The sequence below is a fragment of the Erythranthe guttata genome, chromosome 14 (assembly GCF_056151865.1).
Source record: "Erythranthe guttata isolate IM_541 chromosome 14, IM_541, whole genome shotgun sequence".
In the NCBI taxonomy this organism is placed as follows: Eukaryota; Viridiplantae; Streptophyta; class Magnoliopsida; order Lamiales; family Phrymaceae; genus Erythranthe; species Erythranthe guttata.
This window is the reverse complement of record NC_142546.1, coordinates 415,130-428,933: the sequence shown is the minus strand read 5'-3', so window position 1 is coordinate 428,933 and position 13,804 is coordinate 415,130. Positions and strand designations below refer to the sequence as shown.

General features: G+C 37.1%; 4 protein-coding genes across 5 annotated transcripts; 1 reads left to right on the top strand and 3 right to left on the bottom strand.

Annotated features, from left to right (window-relative positions):
• Positions 1-2,477: 2,477 nt before the first annotated feature.
• EMB1417 (Pentatricopeptide repeat (PPR) superfamily protein) lies at positions 2,478-4,710 on the bottom strand. Its single transcript, XM_012985466.2, has 6 exons — positions 4,585-4,710; positions 4,110-4,202; positions 3,806-3,904; positions 3,555-3,698; positions 3,254-3,466; positions 2,478-2,699 (listed from the first exon to the last, which is right to left on the bottom strand). Exons 2-6 carry the CDS (start codon positions 4,194-4,196, stop codon positions 2,478-2,480), a joined length of 765 nt encoding a protein of 254 aa, XP_012840920.2. The 5' UTR covers positions 4,197-4,202; positions 4,585-4,710.
• Positions 4,711-5,217: 507 nt separating this feature from the next.
• On the bottom strand, positions 5,218-7,228 carry LOC105961214 (acyltransferase GLAUCE). The gene is made up of 2 exons (XM_012985456.2): positions 6,727-7,228; positions 5,218-6,180 (listed from the first exon to the last, which is right to left on the bottom strand). The coding sequence occupies exons 1-2, from the start codon at positions 7,189-7,191 to the stop codon at positions 5,245-5,247; spliced, it is 1,401 nt and encodes a 466-aa protein (XP_012840910.2). The 5' UTR covers positions 7,192-7,228; the 3' UTR covers positions 5,218-5,244.
• Positions 7,229-8,509: 1,281 nt separating this feature from the next.
• On the top strand, positions 8,510-10,624 carry LOC105961196 (dynein beta chain, ciliary protein). 2 transcript variants are annotated; one of them, XM_012985440.2, is made up of 3 exons: positions 8,510-8,894; positions 9,134-9,261; positions 10,084-10,624. In XM_012985440.2, the coding sequence occupies exons 1-3, from the start codon at positions 8,741-8,743 to the stop codon at positions 10,369-10,371; spliced, it is 570 nt and encodes a 189-aa protein (XP_012840894.1). In that variant the 5' UTR covers positions 8,510-8,740; the 3' UTR covers positions 10,372-10,624. The 2 variants fall into 2 exon arrangements, with proteins under 2 accessions (XP_012840894.1, XP_012840901.1); XM_012985447.2 differs by having other exon boundaries at positions 8,550-8,894; positions 9,137-9,261.
• Positions 10,625-10,697: 73 nt separating this feature from the next.
• LOC105961186 (mitochondrial thiamine diphosphate carrier 2) lies at positions 10,698-13,727 on the bottom strand. Its single transcript, XM_012985432.2, has 7 exons — positions 13,316-13,727; positions 12,609-12,725; positions 12,408-12,519; positions 11,986-12,113; positions 11,460-11,612; positions 11,165-11,311; positions 10,698-11,063 (listed from the first exon to the last, which is right to left on the bottom strand). Exons 1-7 carry the CDS (start codon positions 13,430-13,432, stop codon positions 10,845-10,847), a joined length of 993 nt encoding a protein of 330 aa, XP_012840886.1. The 5' UTR covers positions 13,433-13,727; the 3' UTR covers positions 10,698-10,844.
• Between the last annotated feature and the right edge of the window lie 77 nt (positions 13,728-13,804).

Below are 13,804 nucleotides of genomic sequence, written 5' to 3'. Positions count from 1 at the left end.
ATTTCTCGCTGAAGAAAGCCACGGGACGCTTTTCTTGGGACAAAACAGCTCCAACGCCTACTCCACTGGCGTCACATTCTACTTCAAACACCTTCTCGAAACTAGGCAAGGCTAGGACAGGTGCATTACTTAATTTCTCCTTGATCACTGCAAAACTCTGATCTGCCTTGTCACCCCACATAAATTTTCCCTTCTTCATACATTCAGTAATTGGTGCCATGATGGTGCTGAAATTCCGAATGAACCGTCTGTAGAATGTCGCCAATCCATGGAAACTCCTGACTTCCGAAACATTCTTAGGCGTGGGCCACTCACGAATTGCCCGAACCTTTTCATCATCGACATGAATTCCTTCCGCCCCAACTATAAATCCCAAGAACAGTAATCGACTAGCCATAAAAGTGCACTTCTTCAAATTGATAAACAGCTGATTATCCCTCAAAACAGTTAACACCTCACGCAGGTGTCCCATATGCTCGTCTTCGTGTTTGCTATAAATCAGGATATCATCGAAATACACAACGACAAATTTTCCAGAAAAGGGTCGTAATACCTGATTCATCACGCGCATGAAAGTGCTGGGCGCGTTCGATAACCCAAACGGCATCACCAACCATTCGTATAAGCCATCTTTTGTCTTGAACGCTGTCTTCCACTCGTCCCCGGGTCTAATCCGAATCTGATGATACCCACTTCGAAGATCGATTTTTGAAAACAGCTTCGCACCTTCCAGCATATCCAACATATCGTCAAGCCGCGGAATGGGAAAACGATACTTTATGGTAATCCGATTTATTGCTCTACTGTCGACACACATCCTCCAGCTGCCGTCTTTCTTCTTCACTAGTAGCACAGGCACCGCACACGGGCTCATACTCTCTCTAATAAACCCCTTTTTCAGCAGCTCCTCCACTTTCTCTCGCAAAACCTCACATTCTTGCGGATTCATCCGATAATGTGGCAGATTTGGTAGGCTAGCACCGGGCACTAAATCAATGTGGTGCTGAACGTCTCTCATAGGCGGCAACGAATCCGGTAGGTCATTGGACACCAACTCGTCAAACTCCGTAAGTAACGGTTGCACACTCTTAGGAATTTCGACGGTTTGTTTATGAACCTCCTCTTCCTTTTGAATTCCCAAAGACCTCATCATCGTCACGTATACTCCGGCTGCTGATTCGACATCTTTTATGAATTCGCTCTCAGATTGGGAGACCACAAAAACTGGTTCTTTTTCCGCTATTCTGGCAGGCTTGACCGTCGACTCCGATCGGGGTAACATCACAATCTTGCGCCCACCCCATTCAAATATGCATGAGTTTTCTCTCCCCTGATAGGTCATATTAACGTCGAATTGCCAAGGCCGACCGAGTAGTATGTGGCTAGCATCCATGTCTATCACGTCGCATGACACCTCATTGGCATAGTTCATTCCTATTGAGATAGGCACACGACACACTTCTGTCACTTTGACTGTTGGTCCTCTCTGAACCCACCCAATAGTGTAGGGGACTGGGTGTTTTTCCACCGGTAACTTCAAATAATCTACCAATCTTCTCGCAACAAAATTTTCACAACTACCATTGTCAACTATCAGATCGCACACCTTCTTATTAACTGAGCACTGAGAACGAAATATGCTATTTCGTTGGTTTTGCTGCATCGCCGTACAAAGAACTCGTTGCACCACGCAGTTAACTTGCTCTCCATTCTCCTGACTATGATATTCTGCCGTATCCTCTTCTTCTTGAAAAACGTCTTCATCGTAACCTTCTTGATCACTCTCGCCTCTCTGCTCCGACCCACCTACTAAGTTCACGGGTCTTCTCTCAGGGCACTCGTTAGAGCGGTGCCCAGGTTTGTGACATCTAAAACAGTTTCCAGGGACTGGTCTCGCATAAGGATTGTTTGTTCGAGGCTGAACGGGCGTGCTCGAACTACCGGCACCGGCTCTCGTCTGGATCTGTGGTGCCCGTGTTGGCGGGGCAACAGGATTAGGGTTTTGGGATACGAACTTACCCCTATCAACCGGCGGTGGTGCATAATTTGGCGGTCTACGATAATTATTCACGTTGTTCCGTCGCTCAAATTCTTCTGCTCTGATACCAACTGACGCAGGACGGAAGCACGGTAAAGAATTAATTTCTACGAATTAATCCTATCGAACACGATAACTCTGGAATCCACCAGATAATTGAGAGAAAACTCAGAAATTTTATTAATAATGAAAGATGCTGAAAAATAAATCCTAGAGCAACTATTTATACTAAAAAAACGAAAAACCTAATCAAACTAGGAAAACGAGAAAATTACCAAAAAAAAAGGAAAAACCTAATCAAACTAGGAAAACGAGAAAATTACCAAAAATAAAAATAAAATAACTCCTAAACCTAATAGAATACCGAAAGTTGGAAACAACCCAACTTGCGGAATTCAAATCCTAATCAAACTAGAATTCCGACTCCGCCACCTCTGCATCAATTATTTACCTGATTGTCCGTACCTGATTGTACATTGTCTTTCGTTCTGATCTTGATGCGCTTACCTTTGATATATCGGTATTCCCATTTTGGTGGAGGGTACTTCTTCTTCAGCTTTTCGCATTTGTCCAGCATGTCGAGCTTTTTGAAAACGTCTCCAACCATCGTAACAATTGGCACAGTTGGCCGAATACCAAGCTCTTCCATGTCGGCAAATATCTACAAGGAATATTAAATGTTGTCATAGTGAATCAAGAGACACGTTTTACAGATATTTCGTGCATGAACAGATAAAATTACTAGGAAAAAGAGCCCCCGTTTTTTAAAAATTATCGGCGTGAGAGGAATTATAGCAGATCAGAATATGATTAGCAACAGAAATTGTCGTAAAAAAATTCAGATTAAAACTAATTTCTAAGGTAGGTAAAAAAAGTGAAAATCTTATTGAGATATATATGCATAGATGATTATTGCTTGTTTGAACCTACAGACTCGGTGATCTTTCATTCCTAATCTATGGTCACGTGTTATCAAATTTTAACGTGTGGATAACTTTGTAGTTTAACATCCTAAAATACAGATATAGTTGATATAAAGCAAGTCGGCTAAAAGCAATTATGTGACATGATCATCTTAAACTATGATTCCATTCAAGACCACAAAACATTGGCATCAAGGGAGAAATTAAGTACTATAGTACAAGAAATTTCCTATTAGTTACAAGAAGCATTTATATTATTTACGAGATAAGATAAGTGAAAAGGGGAATATACCTCGAACATCTTGTCGTGCATTTCTCTATGATAGTAGATAGAAATCATCCTATCAAAGAACATACGAGGCATACTTTCCAGGTTCTGAGAAAATAAAGTCCGCCACAGCTCTTCAGCCTCATCGATCCTTCCATCCTCAGCCAAAGCATTCAGCAAAGCGTAATAGCTTCCCATAGTTCTTCCTTGTCCTTTGCTTAGCATCCATTTTGTCACCTGTTTCGCGATTTTTAATTGAATCAAATAATCCCGAGCAAAAAAAGAAGATAAAAACAAAAAGAAAAAAGAAAAAAGAAAATAATACCTGAATTATCCTCTTCCACTCCTTTTCAAACTCGAGGCTTTTTAAAGCTTTCTTCACTGTAACCAAGGGAAATTCTAATTCCCAAGCAATGAAGGAATCAAGTGCCCCGTATACTTCCTCTTTGACATTTGATAATCCCTTAATCTAAAAATCATCAACAAAAATAGAATCACTTATCGCGATTCAAGGTTGCCTATTGTCTACTGGCAAGGAAAGAAACCAATTCTAGATATATGTACTCGAAATCTTACACATTCAACGAGCTTGATGGACTTTGAAATCGTCCCTATCTTCCTTTGGGTTTTCCATACGCGAGGAGACCTTGGTCGAGGACCTCTAGCAGCACATCTCTGAGAAACATAAATAAATTAAACATGAATTAGACTTAGAATTATTTACGAATAAAAATTCAGCTGCTCCACTTCTCCTTGACAAACTTTCCAAAGATTTGATACAGTCCTAACAAATTTCATCTTCATCTTCTTGTAAATTCCACTTCACTAACACAAAGGTTGTAAGAAAGAAATGCTATAAGCGAAGATATACGTAGCTTACCACGAGACACTGATACCGGTTCTTCCCAAGTTCAACTGACTGCAATCCTATAGTAAGAGTCGCCACAGAGTGCACCAAACTCAGCATCTAAAACTACCCAAAAAAAACAGGGGACACAATTAATAGGCAACATATATACACACAAAAAATGACCAAATTCAAAAATCTAAATATCTTTTGAGAACACAAAAATCATCAAGCCGCTTGTACAAAACCACAGCAAATTCAGAAGCTGCGAGCAAGAAATTCTTCACCATCGCCGTGAATTTGAGTGAAACAAAAAAAAATAATGATTTTAAATATGTTCAACTGAATCTCCGAGTACGAAACCGAGCTTTGCTTAGATTTCTTCATTTGCAGAATTAATTTTAAACTACATGTGATAAATAACAACGAATATGATTTTGTAATCATCGTCGAACAAGTTTAGGGCAGAGAAATTGGGAGAAATTTGTAGAGATAAACGCAGATATACCTGAGGTTCGACCAATTGAGCGCTACTTCGTTCCAAAGGTTAGTAGAGAGAGAGAGAGAGAGAGAGAGCGTGAAGAGTTTGTTTTAGAAGGAAGCTCATTTCAAATACGGCGTCGTTATGAAATATATGAAAGGTGGGAAGTTTTTTCCACAGAGGATAACGTCTGCTTTTGGGCGATTTTATTGGGCTGTGGCCCAATTATTTTTTATTGGGCCTTTACCACTTCATTTACTCCATTGAGGTTTAAATTGGGAATTGATTTGGTTGTTATAAGGAAACCGGACGCATCGGATCTGAATTAGTCCTATCGAGAAAAATACAAATGAAAAGAATACTACAAGTGAAAAACTAATTTCAATTTGGTTTTAGAAACAAGAGAGAAAATTGAAAGTCGAATTTTAAAAGTTAAATAAAATAACTTGTTTCTAAATCAAGAATTTTCGCATCGAAATCGATGGAATTCAGAAATTTCCATTCATAGATCCATCGTATGACGGAAATTAGATGATACACCTGCTTATTTATGCTTGACGGATTTGAACGGTAGATCTACACGTATATGTATGTGTGTTTAGTGGATATTTATTTAATTAAGTTTACGATTCAAATCCACCTGATATAAATAAGCAGATGTAATATCTAATTCACCGATCGTATAATTCATATATCAAAAACACAAGACAAGAACTTGTCCATTTTCTCCTTTTCAAGCCCCATCCACACATTAATCCCTTTCCCTTCACAACAACTCTTGTCATAATCGTAATCATAATCATAATCAGACAAGAAGAGAACAAACTCATCATTCCCACTAACAACCGGACCAACATGTCTAGGTTTCCCGAACCCGAAATCGACCTCCCCGAACGGAAGTTTCCACCATGCAGACACGTAAAACCCGCCGCCGGAAGTCGCCGGAATCCCTTTATAAACCTCAAGCCAGTCTATCACGGACCTTACGTACTCGCTCGTCACTCTCTCTACCCCTTCCTTCACCATCTCCACGCCAAACGACAATGGATTCTCGATCAGATCGCGCGCTCTAGCGATCGCGAAGCCTGTTACCACGGCGTTCCCGGTGAAAGAATTCGGTAGCGGCGGTGATATCTTATCCCTTATGTCAACTGCAAAGAGAACCCTTGATTCTTGATCTTGATCTTTGTGATTGAAAATTGCTTTTGTTCTCGCTTTCCAAATGTGGGCTAAGATTGCGTCGAAAGTCGAGCATTTGACGGTGGATTTTTCTTTGAGTTTTTTGAGCATTTCTGAGGTGAAAGAGAAGAGTTTGTGCTCGTACTTGTCGGAGAAGATTAGTGGAGAGGGAGATGTTCTTTCGCGGGAGGTGAAAGACGAGGCGATCGATCGCGACGAGGTTTTAGTAGTAGGGTTTACGTATTCGTTGTGTGGGAAGTGGATTTGTGGTGGAGTTCTTGCTCTTATGCATGTTCTGTCATTGTTGATGATGTTTGGTTTTAGGGCTTCTCCTCTGCATATCGAGGCGAGATTGTTGAACATTTCGCTTGCTGATTTTCCGTCGAGAATCGCGTGGTTTGTCATGAATCCTAGTGCGAATCCACCGCATTCGAACCTTGTTACCTGTAGTAAATCGTCAAAATAAAAATAAAAATTAGAAGCCCTTAAAAAAAGTTTCAAACTAGGGGCGGAAATTGGATTGATCATATTGGAATTAGCACTATCGAAAAGTTCCCGATTTTTTTGGAAGTGAAAAAATGATTCCAATTATGTTCCAAATAAAACCGGGAACATTGAAAATCGGAATTTAGAAAATCAGAATATATGTTTCAAACCGAAATTCGGAAAATTCAATTTTTTTAGTCAACTAAAATATAAAATGCGTAATAATATTTGTATTATAAGTTTAATTTCGGAAAAAAAATTGGAATTATTTTCGGAAATAAAAACCAGATAGGAAATCGTAATCCCATATATACTCCAATTTCGATAAAAAAAATTGGAAAAATTGAAACCGGAATTTCATAATTCCGAATGAAAAATATTCCAAAATCGGAAATTTTTGGATTGAAATTAGCGGAAATAGAAAATTCCACAACTTACACCCTAGTTCAAAACTTAAGATCACTCGATTTCAAGTGACAAGAAAAACAAAAGAAAACATATTGCCTGAATAGTGAAAACTGCAGTTTCAGCAAGGCTTTTTTGGTACAGCCCTTGTCGATGAACCAAGCGATGAAAACTCGGATTAGGCTGAGAAAGACTGCCGAGATCATCGACCGAAAATCTCGATTCCGCACTAACAAACAAGGCGCCTGCATTGTTGCATATAAGCTCAAGTCTCTTAGTGTCACCATTAAAGTTGAGTCTCCCAGCCATGAAATAGTATGGTATCAAAAGCACTTTTTCAACAGCTTTTCTAACCCTTTCAGCTATATCAGCTGTTGAAGAAGAGGGCATGTTTGGTGGAACTTTATAGAAGAAAACTGTTTCAACTGGAAAACTTAGTGTTTGGTCAATGTTTGATAGGAATATTGTTTTTATTGGCTTTGGATTTGATGGAGAGATTAGTGAAATTGGCTCTTCTTTCATTAAATCTTGTTCTACTAGTGAGGAGATAGTGTAGTTAACCATGGTTAATAGTGTATAGTGTGTTCTTATTAGATTTAAAATGTGTGTGTGTGTGTGTGTGTTTATAGATACTACAAGTATATATAATGTGAATGTGAAAAGTATGAATGTAATATTTTTTATTTTTTTATTTGGTTGAAATGAGTTAGCATCCATGGTTCATGATATCTAAAATGTAGGCCATGAGATTGTTATTTCTTTTATTTCAAATGTGTAATTAAGTAGGGCAAATTACGGCCATTACCCTGAGATAAGTTCAAATTACAAAAAAAATCCTTATATTTAGATAATTACAACTACCTCTACCCTGAGGTAAGTTCAAATTACAAAAAGAAATCCTTATATTTAGATAATTACAACTACATCTACCTTGAGGTAAGTTCAAATTACAAAAAGAAATCCTTATATTTAGATAATTACAACTACCTCCTCAATTATGTATTGTCTTTCGAAAAAACTCCTCATTCAGTTAGTAATTTTGACACTGTAAGTTTAGATATATAAGACAATATATAGTTGATGGTTTTTTTCGTAAGACAATACATAGTTGATGGGTTGTTATAATTATCCAAACATAAGGGGTTTGCTCGTAATTTGAGCATACTTAGAGGTGCCCGTAATTTGCCCAACATATAAATATAAAATATTTGTTTAAAATATACATTAAAAAAAAGTTTGGACTAAACATAAAATGTTTGTTTAAATTATCTAATGAACTCGACTTGATTTGTTAAGCCCCAAATCACACAAAGCCACATATAAATATTTAATATATTACACCCTAAAGCACACTAAACATGAGATGCAAAAAAAATAGGGAAACACATAGAAATGAATAAAAGAAATGACAATTTCATGACTACATTTTAGATTCATTAAACAATTCAATCAGAGCACAAAAAACTCTCAATGATAACGGATTAGTGAAGGTCCGAAGGAATACGCAACCAACCATTTATATAGGAGTGCTCATTCAGTAATATCAACTCGTACCGAAAATTGAATCGAGCGTAGTTTGATAAACAATTCAATCGAGCTCGAACGAGCTTCAATCGAATCGAACACTGATCGAGCTCGAATTACTTGATTTTTAAACATATATTGTAATTCTAGTGTTGTCTGTCCGTTTTATAAATTGAACTCGAACTCGAATTCGAGCCGAATTTCGTAGTTTATCGAGCGAAAGGATAAGTTCAAGTTTGACTTATTATACGAACAAATCAAATTCAAATTAGGAACAATCTTTAAACTAAAGTATCCAATAGTTTTGTTTGATTTAAATCTCATATGAATGGCCCGGCCCAATTGAAAAAAGCCCACCAAAGAAAACCATACGTGGAACGTGGAAGCCCGATTCTCACACTTCGGCTACCAAACTCCAAAACCTTCAATTTTTCTGGAAAGAATCTTCAAAAGTTTCCCAAATTAGTCGGTTCTTCCAGATTTCATCGGAATCCGATTGGGATGTATTTCAGGGAGAGAATGTAATTTTTGGGGTGATAAAGAAATTTGGAAGAAAACGAGGGACGTTCATTTTGAATTTTGATAAATAATGGGTCAGGCATTTCGTCGAGCAAGTGGTAGGATCGGTAGCTCCAGAGCCGATACGAAGTCGCAGCTCGCCAAACCCGTTGAACAGAGGCCTCCGCCGCCGCCGCCTCTTCCCGTTGACAAACTCCCCGCTGATGACGTCACTCCTGCCTCCGGTAATTTTACCTTTTTATTTTACATTTCTGTTCATTTGATTTATAACAATTTTTTCTTTCTTCTTAATCTGCAAAGTCGATTTTTTTTAGCCCAAGTAGAATTTTGTTGCAACTTGCTGTGAAGATGCTTAGATGCTGTTTAATCATTCGTTTGTGAATCGAGATATATTGTTGTTCATACATATAAAAAATTGCTGTTGTAATTTATGTTTTCATTTTTATGAACTCTTATTTTGTAGAAGATGCATCATCAAGAGTAAACGTGGAAAATGTCTCCGAGGAACGCGATCCGCAATACGATGCTATGCTTAGCCAAATGGTGGGTAGAATTCAATCAAAGGCTGGAGGGAAACTCGAGATGGGCGAGGTACTATTCATAACCTCGTTATTTAAACGTTTTCTACTAGTTTATTAAGATTATCGTAAACTAAGATTGCGTATCAAAATCGAGAAGTTGGCCTCATAGCATCATTTAAAATGCTAATCTACGACCCATTCATTATGCGACACCTTATTTTTCTATTTCGATTGCCTCTTATCTTAAGTAATGAACCAAGAAAAGGTTAAAATAATTCTTTTTCAACATATGGTTGGGTTCTTACCAACTTATACTCGTGCGTCGTTGCCTATCATACAAGAAATTTGAATGGCATGATAAAATCATTCAACTTAGTGTATACGAAAATTAATAAATTTAGTGTGTATAAGAGCCGATTCTAAGAGCCGATTCTATTCGTACCGGTTGTATTGTAAATTAAGAATACAATCATGACAAGAGTTGAGTTTAAAACCGAATACATTTTTATTATAAAAAATTCCTAACGTGATCGATGTCTTACATATTCATTTTACTAGTTTATACACATGTATGATATATATTTGAATATGTGTTACTGTAGCTGGTCTTTGAAAACTGATCTGAGCCGACTAATCGAGCGTAACGCAATTATTCGTTCGATAGAATTGAGTTTTATAATATATTGTGTTCATAGGTTCTGTTACTGTAGTAGGCCTTTAAATATGCCATTGAAAGAACTGTATCTATATTGCTTCTTCGAGTTACTTTCCAGCAAGCCAAGTTATATAACACTGCTTCGAGACAGTCACTTTTATACTGTAATGATTTGTCATATCTAGCCAGTCAATTGTATTCGGAAAAAAATATTATATTCTCGGACTTTTTCGACAGGCTTCGGTGGTGGATAAGTACAGAAGGCCTTTACCGAAAGTAAGAAATACAACACCAGAATCTGGTGGATACGAAGAGAGGCCTGCGCCCCCTGGAACTCTGAATGTTTCACAAATACGTCAAGTTATTTTACTGCACCAAGGCAAGTCTGATGAGCATAATGGTGCTATGAGTGTTGCTCAAATTGCACAAAGATTCCGATTAGATGCTGCGCAGGTTGAGAATATCATCCAGTTTGTAACTCTACCCCCCGAAGATGCAAGTAAGAAGAATAACAATCAAGAATGATCGGTGCTCTTTTTTTTTTTTTTTTTTTAAGCTTCACTGATGAAGTGTTTGTGTTGAGGAATACATTTTGTAGTGACAAGAATACTTGGAAGTTGTACCTTGGATCGTTTTCGGTGTTAGTTAGGATACTTTGTTATAGAATTCTGTAATGGTTCTTTCTGTTTTTTCGGTTCCCGTGTAATTCATTTTTTTATCCGTTATTGTTATCGAAAAGTCTAATTAATTACTGATCTTCTAGAGAGGATTATTGCCAGTTGAAAGCTATTTGGAATTTAGACACATGTTTCACATTTTGCAGGAACTTCATATAAAAATGCCACAGGCTATAGTAGTGCAGAATTGAATTATACATTTTTATTATAAAACTGTACATTTTAAGATAAAATCAAATGGCGAAAAATTGTATAATCACAGAACAATTGTGATGAATCCATTCCAATGTGGATGGTATATTTGATAATTGCGATAAAATTTCATTGCGATATGGATACCAACCAACTAAACGTAAACTCGTAAGCAACAAACGTGACTGCACTAGCGGGACCCGCTTTGACAATCGATGGTACAATGCCTTTATAAAGACCAGCCCAACTTTCCGTATGCAGAATTTGACGAATTGCATCATACATATTTCTGTAAGAACCAGGCTCTACTCGAGCTCCATATCTGTGATCCCTTTTCAGTCCTTCGACCTAAAAATAATATTTTTTGTTAGTTAGATCAGATTATACATTGGACCAAATAGTCAACGATTATTACATTGATGGACAAACGATGTACGATAATTGGAGACCTGAAATCTCTTCTTTACTACGTCGAGTGGATGACAAACGGCTTTAGCAGAAACTCCTGCAGCTAATCCGCATAGCGAAACTTGTAAGTTTGAGAGGGCATTAATGTCACCTTGGATTGTGTGAGGAGATCTGTACTGATTCCAAGCCTGTAAGAATGAGAAACAACGTCAAATCAAGACTAACGCGCATAAAATGCTCGATGTTTTCATTCTGTATGTGCATTTAAAGTAGCAAAAATTGGCAATATTAGGCATATATAACTGTAAATATTGACAAGTCGCAAAATAGACTCACCATAAACCAACGTTTAAAAGTGTCGTAGGTTCCGAATTGCAATCCGGCATAAGGTATTATTTCCACTAGGGTTGGTGTCAATCCACCATACAGACCTCGGATGCCACGGCTTTGGAGTAGGTGAACAAATGCAGACCTCATATTTGGATAAACCTGAATATAGACAAACACCTTATTTCTACATTCCTTTTTCAGTTTTATGGATCTCAAATGAAGTATAAAAATCCAATAATAATAATCAGACAAATGAACGCATATATAAGTTTCACCAGCAACTGTATATAAGCAACAAATTAGAAGGCAAAAGTGTTGCACAATTTTTGCCCACATTCTGCACCAAGAACTGCGCATTAAAAAGAAAAAAAAGAAAAAGAAAACAAAGGCCAGAAATATAGCTCAAAAGCAGCGCAGTGATTTTCTTCCAACTAAAAAAATGATGCTTTATAATCAATTTATACTGCAATATTCAAACATAATAATCCAAAAACGAATAATGCTGCTTAGTTGCACGAGTAATAATACACACCTTTGGCTCCCCCTGTGATGCTAAAATGGTTCTTAGGAGATCAAATGGGTATGTTCCAATAGTGGCGGCACAGCCTGCTACTGAGCCACTAGCAAAAGAAATATACGGACTTACATGGGTATGGTCTTCTGCAGAAAGAAACGAGAACACATAAATATCATAAATAAAGGTCAACATTTTCAAGGGAAAGAATTTCAAATCTACATAATTAATTCAAGAGACAAGTTTTTAGTTTGAGACGTAGATGTAAATATCTCGACAAAATAGATTTGGCATTTGCATTATCTTTTTTCAGTTGTTCTATCTCTATCCAAGACTAGACAGCGCCACTATAGTTATATTCAGCCTTATTCATCGACGAAAGATATTAAAGAAGGCATAATTTACAGGATACCATACTTAGCCATACACAATCGACGAACCTGATTTAGAAGAACCAGAAACTAAGGTCTTCAACTTTTGCAAAACTACAAATTGTATTGCTGTATATGGCATTACCATAAGCAGGGCTGGCACATTTCCCCTCCAAAACCCCTGTTTCAAAAAAATAAATAAATGAATTGGATCGAAAAAAAATAGCAGCAGAAAACATATCCAAATAAAAGCCCCTCCTATATCATTACCAGTAAGCCTTCATCCCGAAAGATTTCCTTGCTTGCCTGCAGCATACCCGTATATTTTGATGGACTGTACACATTTTTATGAAACAAAGGCCACTGTGTAGTGGGTTCTAGCTGAACCTGCATATGGTAATAATAACATCAACACATAAATTCACTACTCTTCATTTATAAGATTGTGAACTCATATAAAAACACACGTGCGATATATCATTTAAATCGTGATAACTCAGAAGAATCTAATCACTTATATCAATGTTTTTGGTATTCTTTCAACGCACGAACACGTGGATAGATACCATCATCATAATAGTTATTGACGACTCCAATCAAATACGCCAAAGTAACATATCAAACACCGAACGGATTACCCTGATTGGTTCACTAACCGGTTTTTTTTTTTCTTTCTATTTACTATTTATCTACTATGTCGGCCTATCCGAGTAATCAACATTCAACGCAACGAATATAGTGGCTTCTAACAAAAATCACCTTCTTAAACCAGCACATTCAAAGCCACTTCCATCTACCCATCCTTTCACAAAGAATTACAGTTTAAAAATTCTAAACAGTGATAAATTCAGAAGAACATAATGCTTGCAGAAATAAAGCAATCTAAAATTACTTATATATCCTAACATGAAACATCCGATTCAGCGTTGCAATTACCTCGAAATAGAACATATAAATTCAAATTGTTTTTTTTTTACCTGAAACCTAATTTTGATTACATCAAGTGGAGATACGATGGTTCTGGAAACGGCGCCGGAGATCGCACCGGCGGTGGCATCAATCAAAGCTCTCTTCATCTGCTTTGTACCCTCCATTATTCTTCTTCTTCTTCAGCAATCAGCACACCACAAAAACCTGCAACAAAGCCAAAATTTCCAACGTGTACCACTCATTTTCACCCATTCCATTGTCGATACCAAAAGCCAGATCGACATCGTCTATGAACCAAGGAAATTGACAAAAAAAAAAAAAAAATCATATGGTAAATGCAAGTTGGAATTCTTTTACTAGAAAGTGACATTTGCCAAAGTTAAACAAATTTTGAATTAAAAAAAAAAAATTAAAAAAATCATATGGTAAATGCAAGTTGGGATTCTTGTTATGTTAGTTAAAAGTCAATTTAGCTTGGTCTTTGTTAATAAATTATTAAACAAATTTGAATATAATATTTAATTCGATAAGTTGTA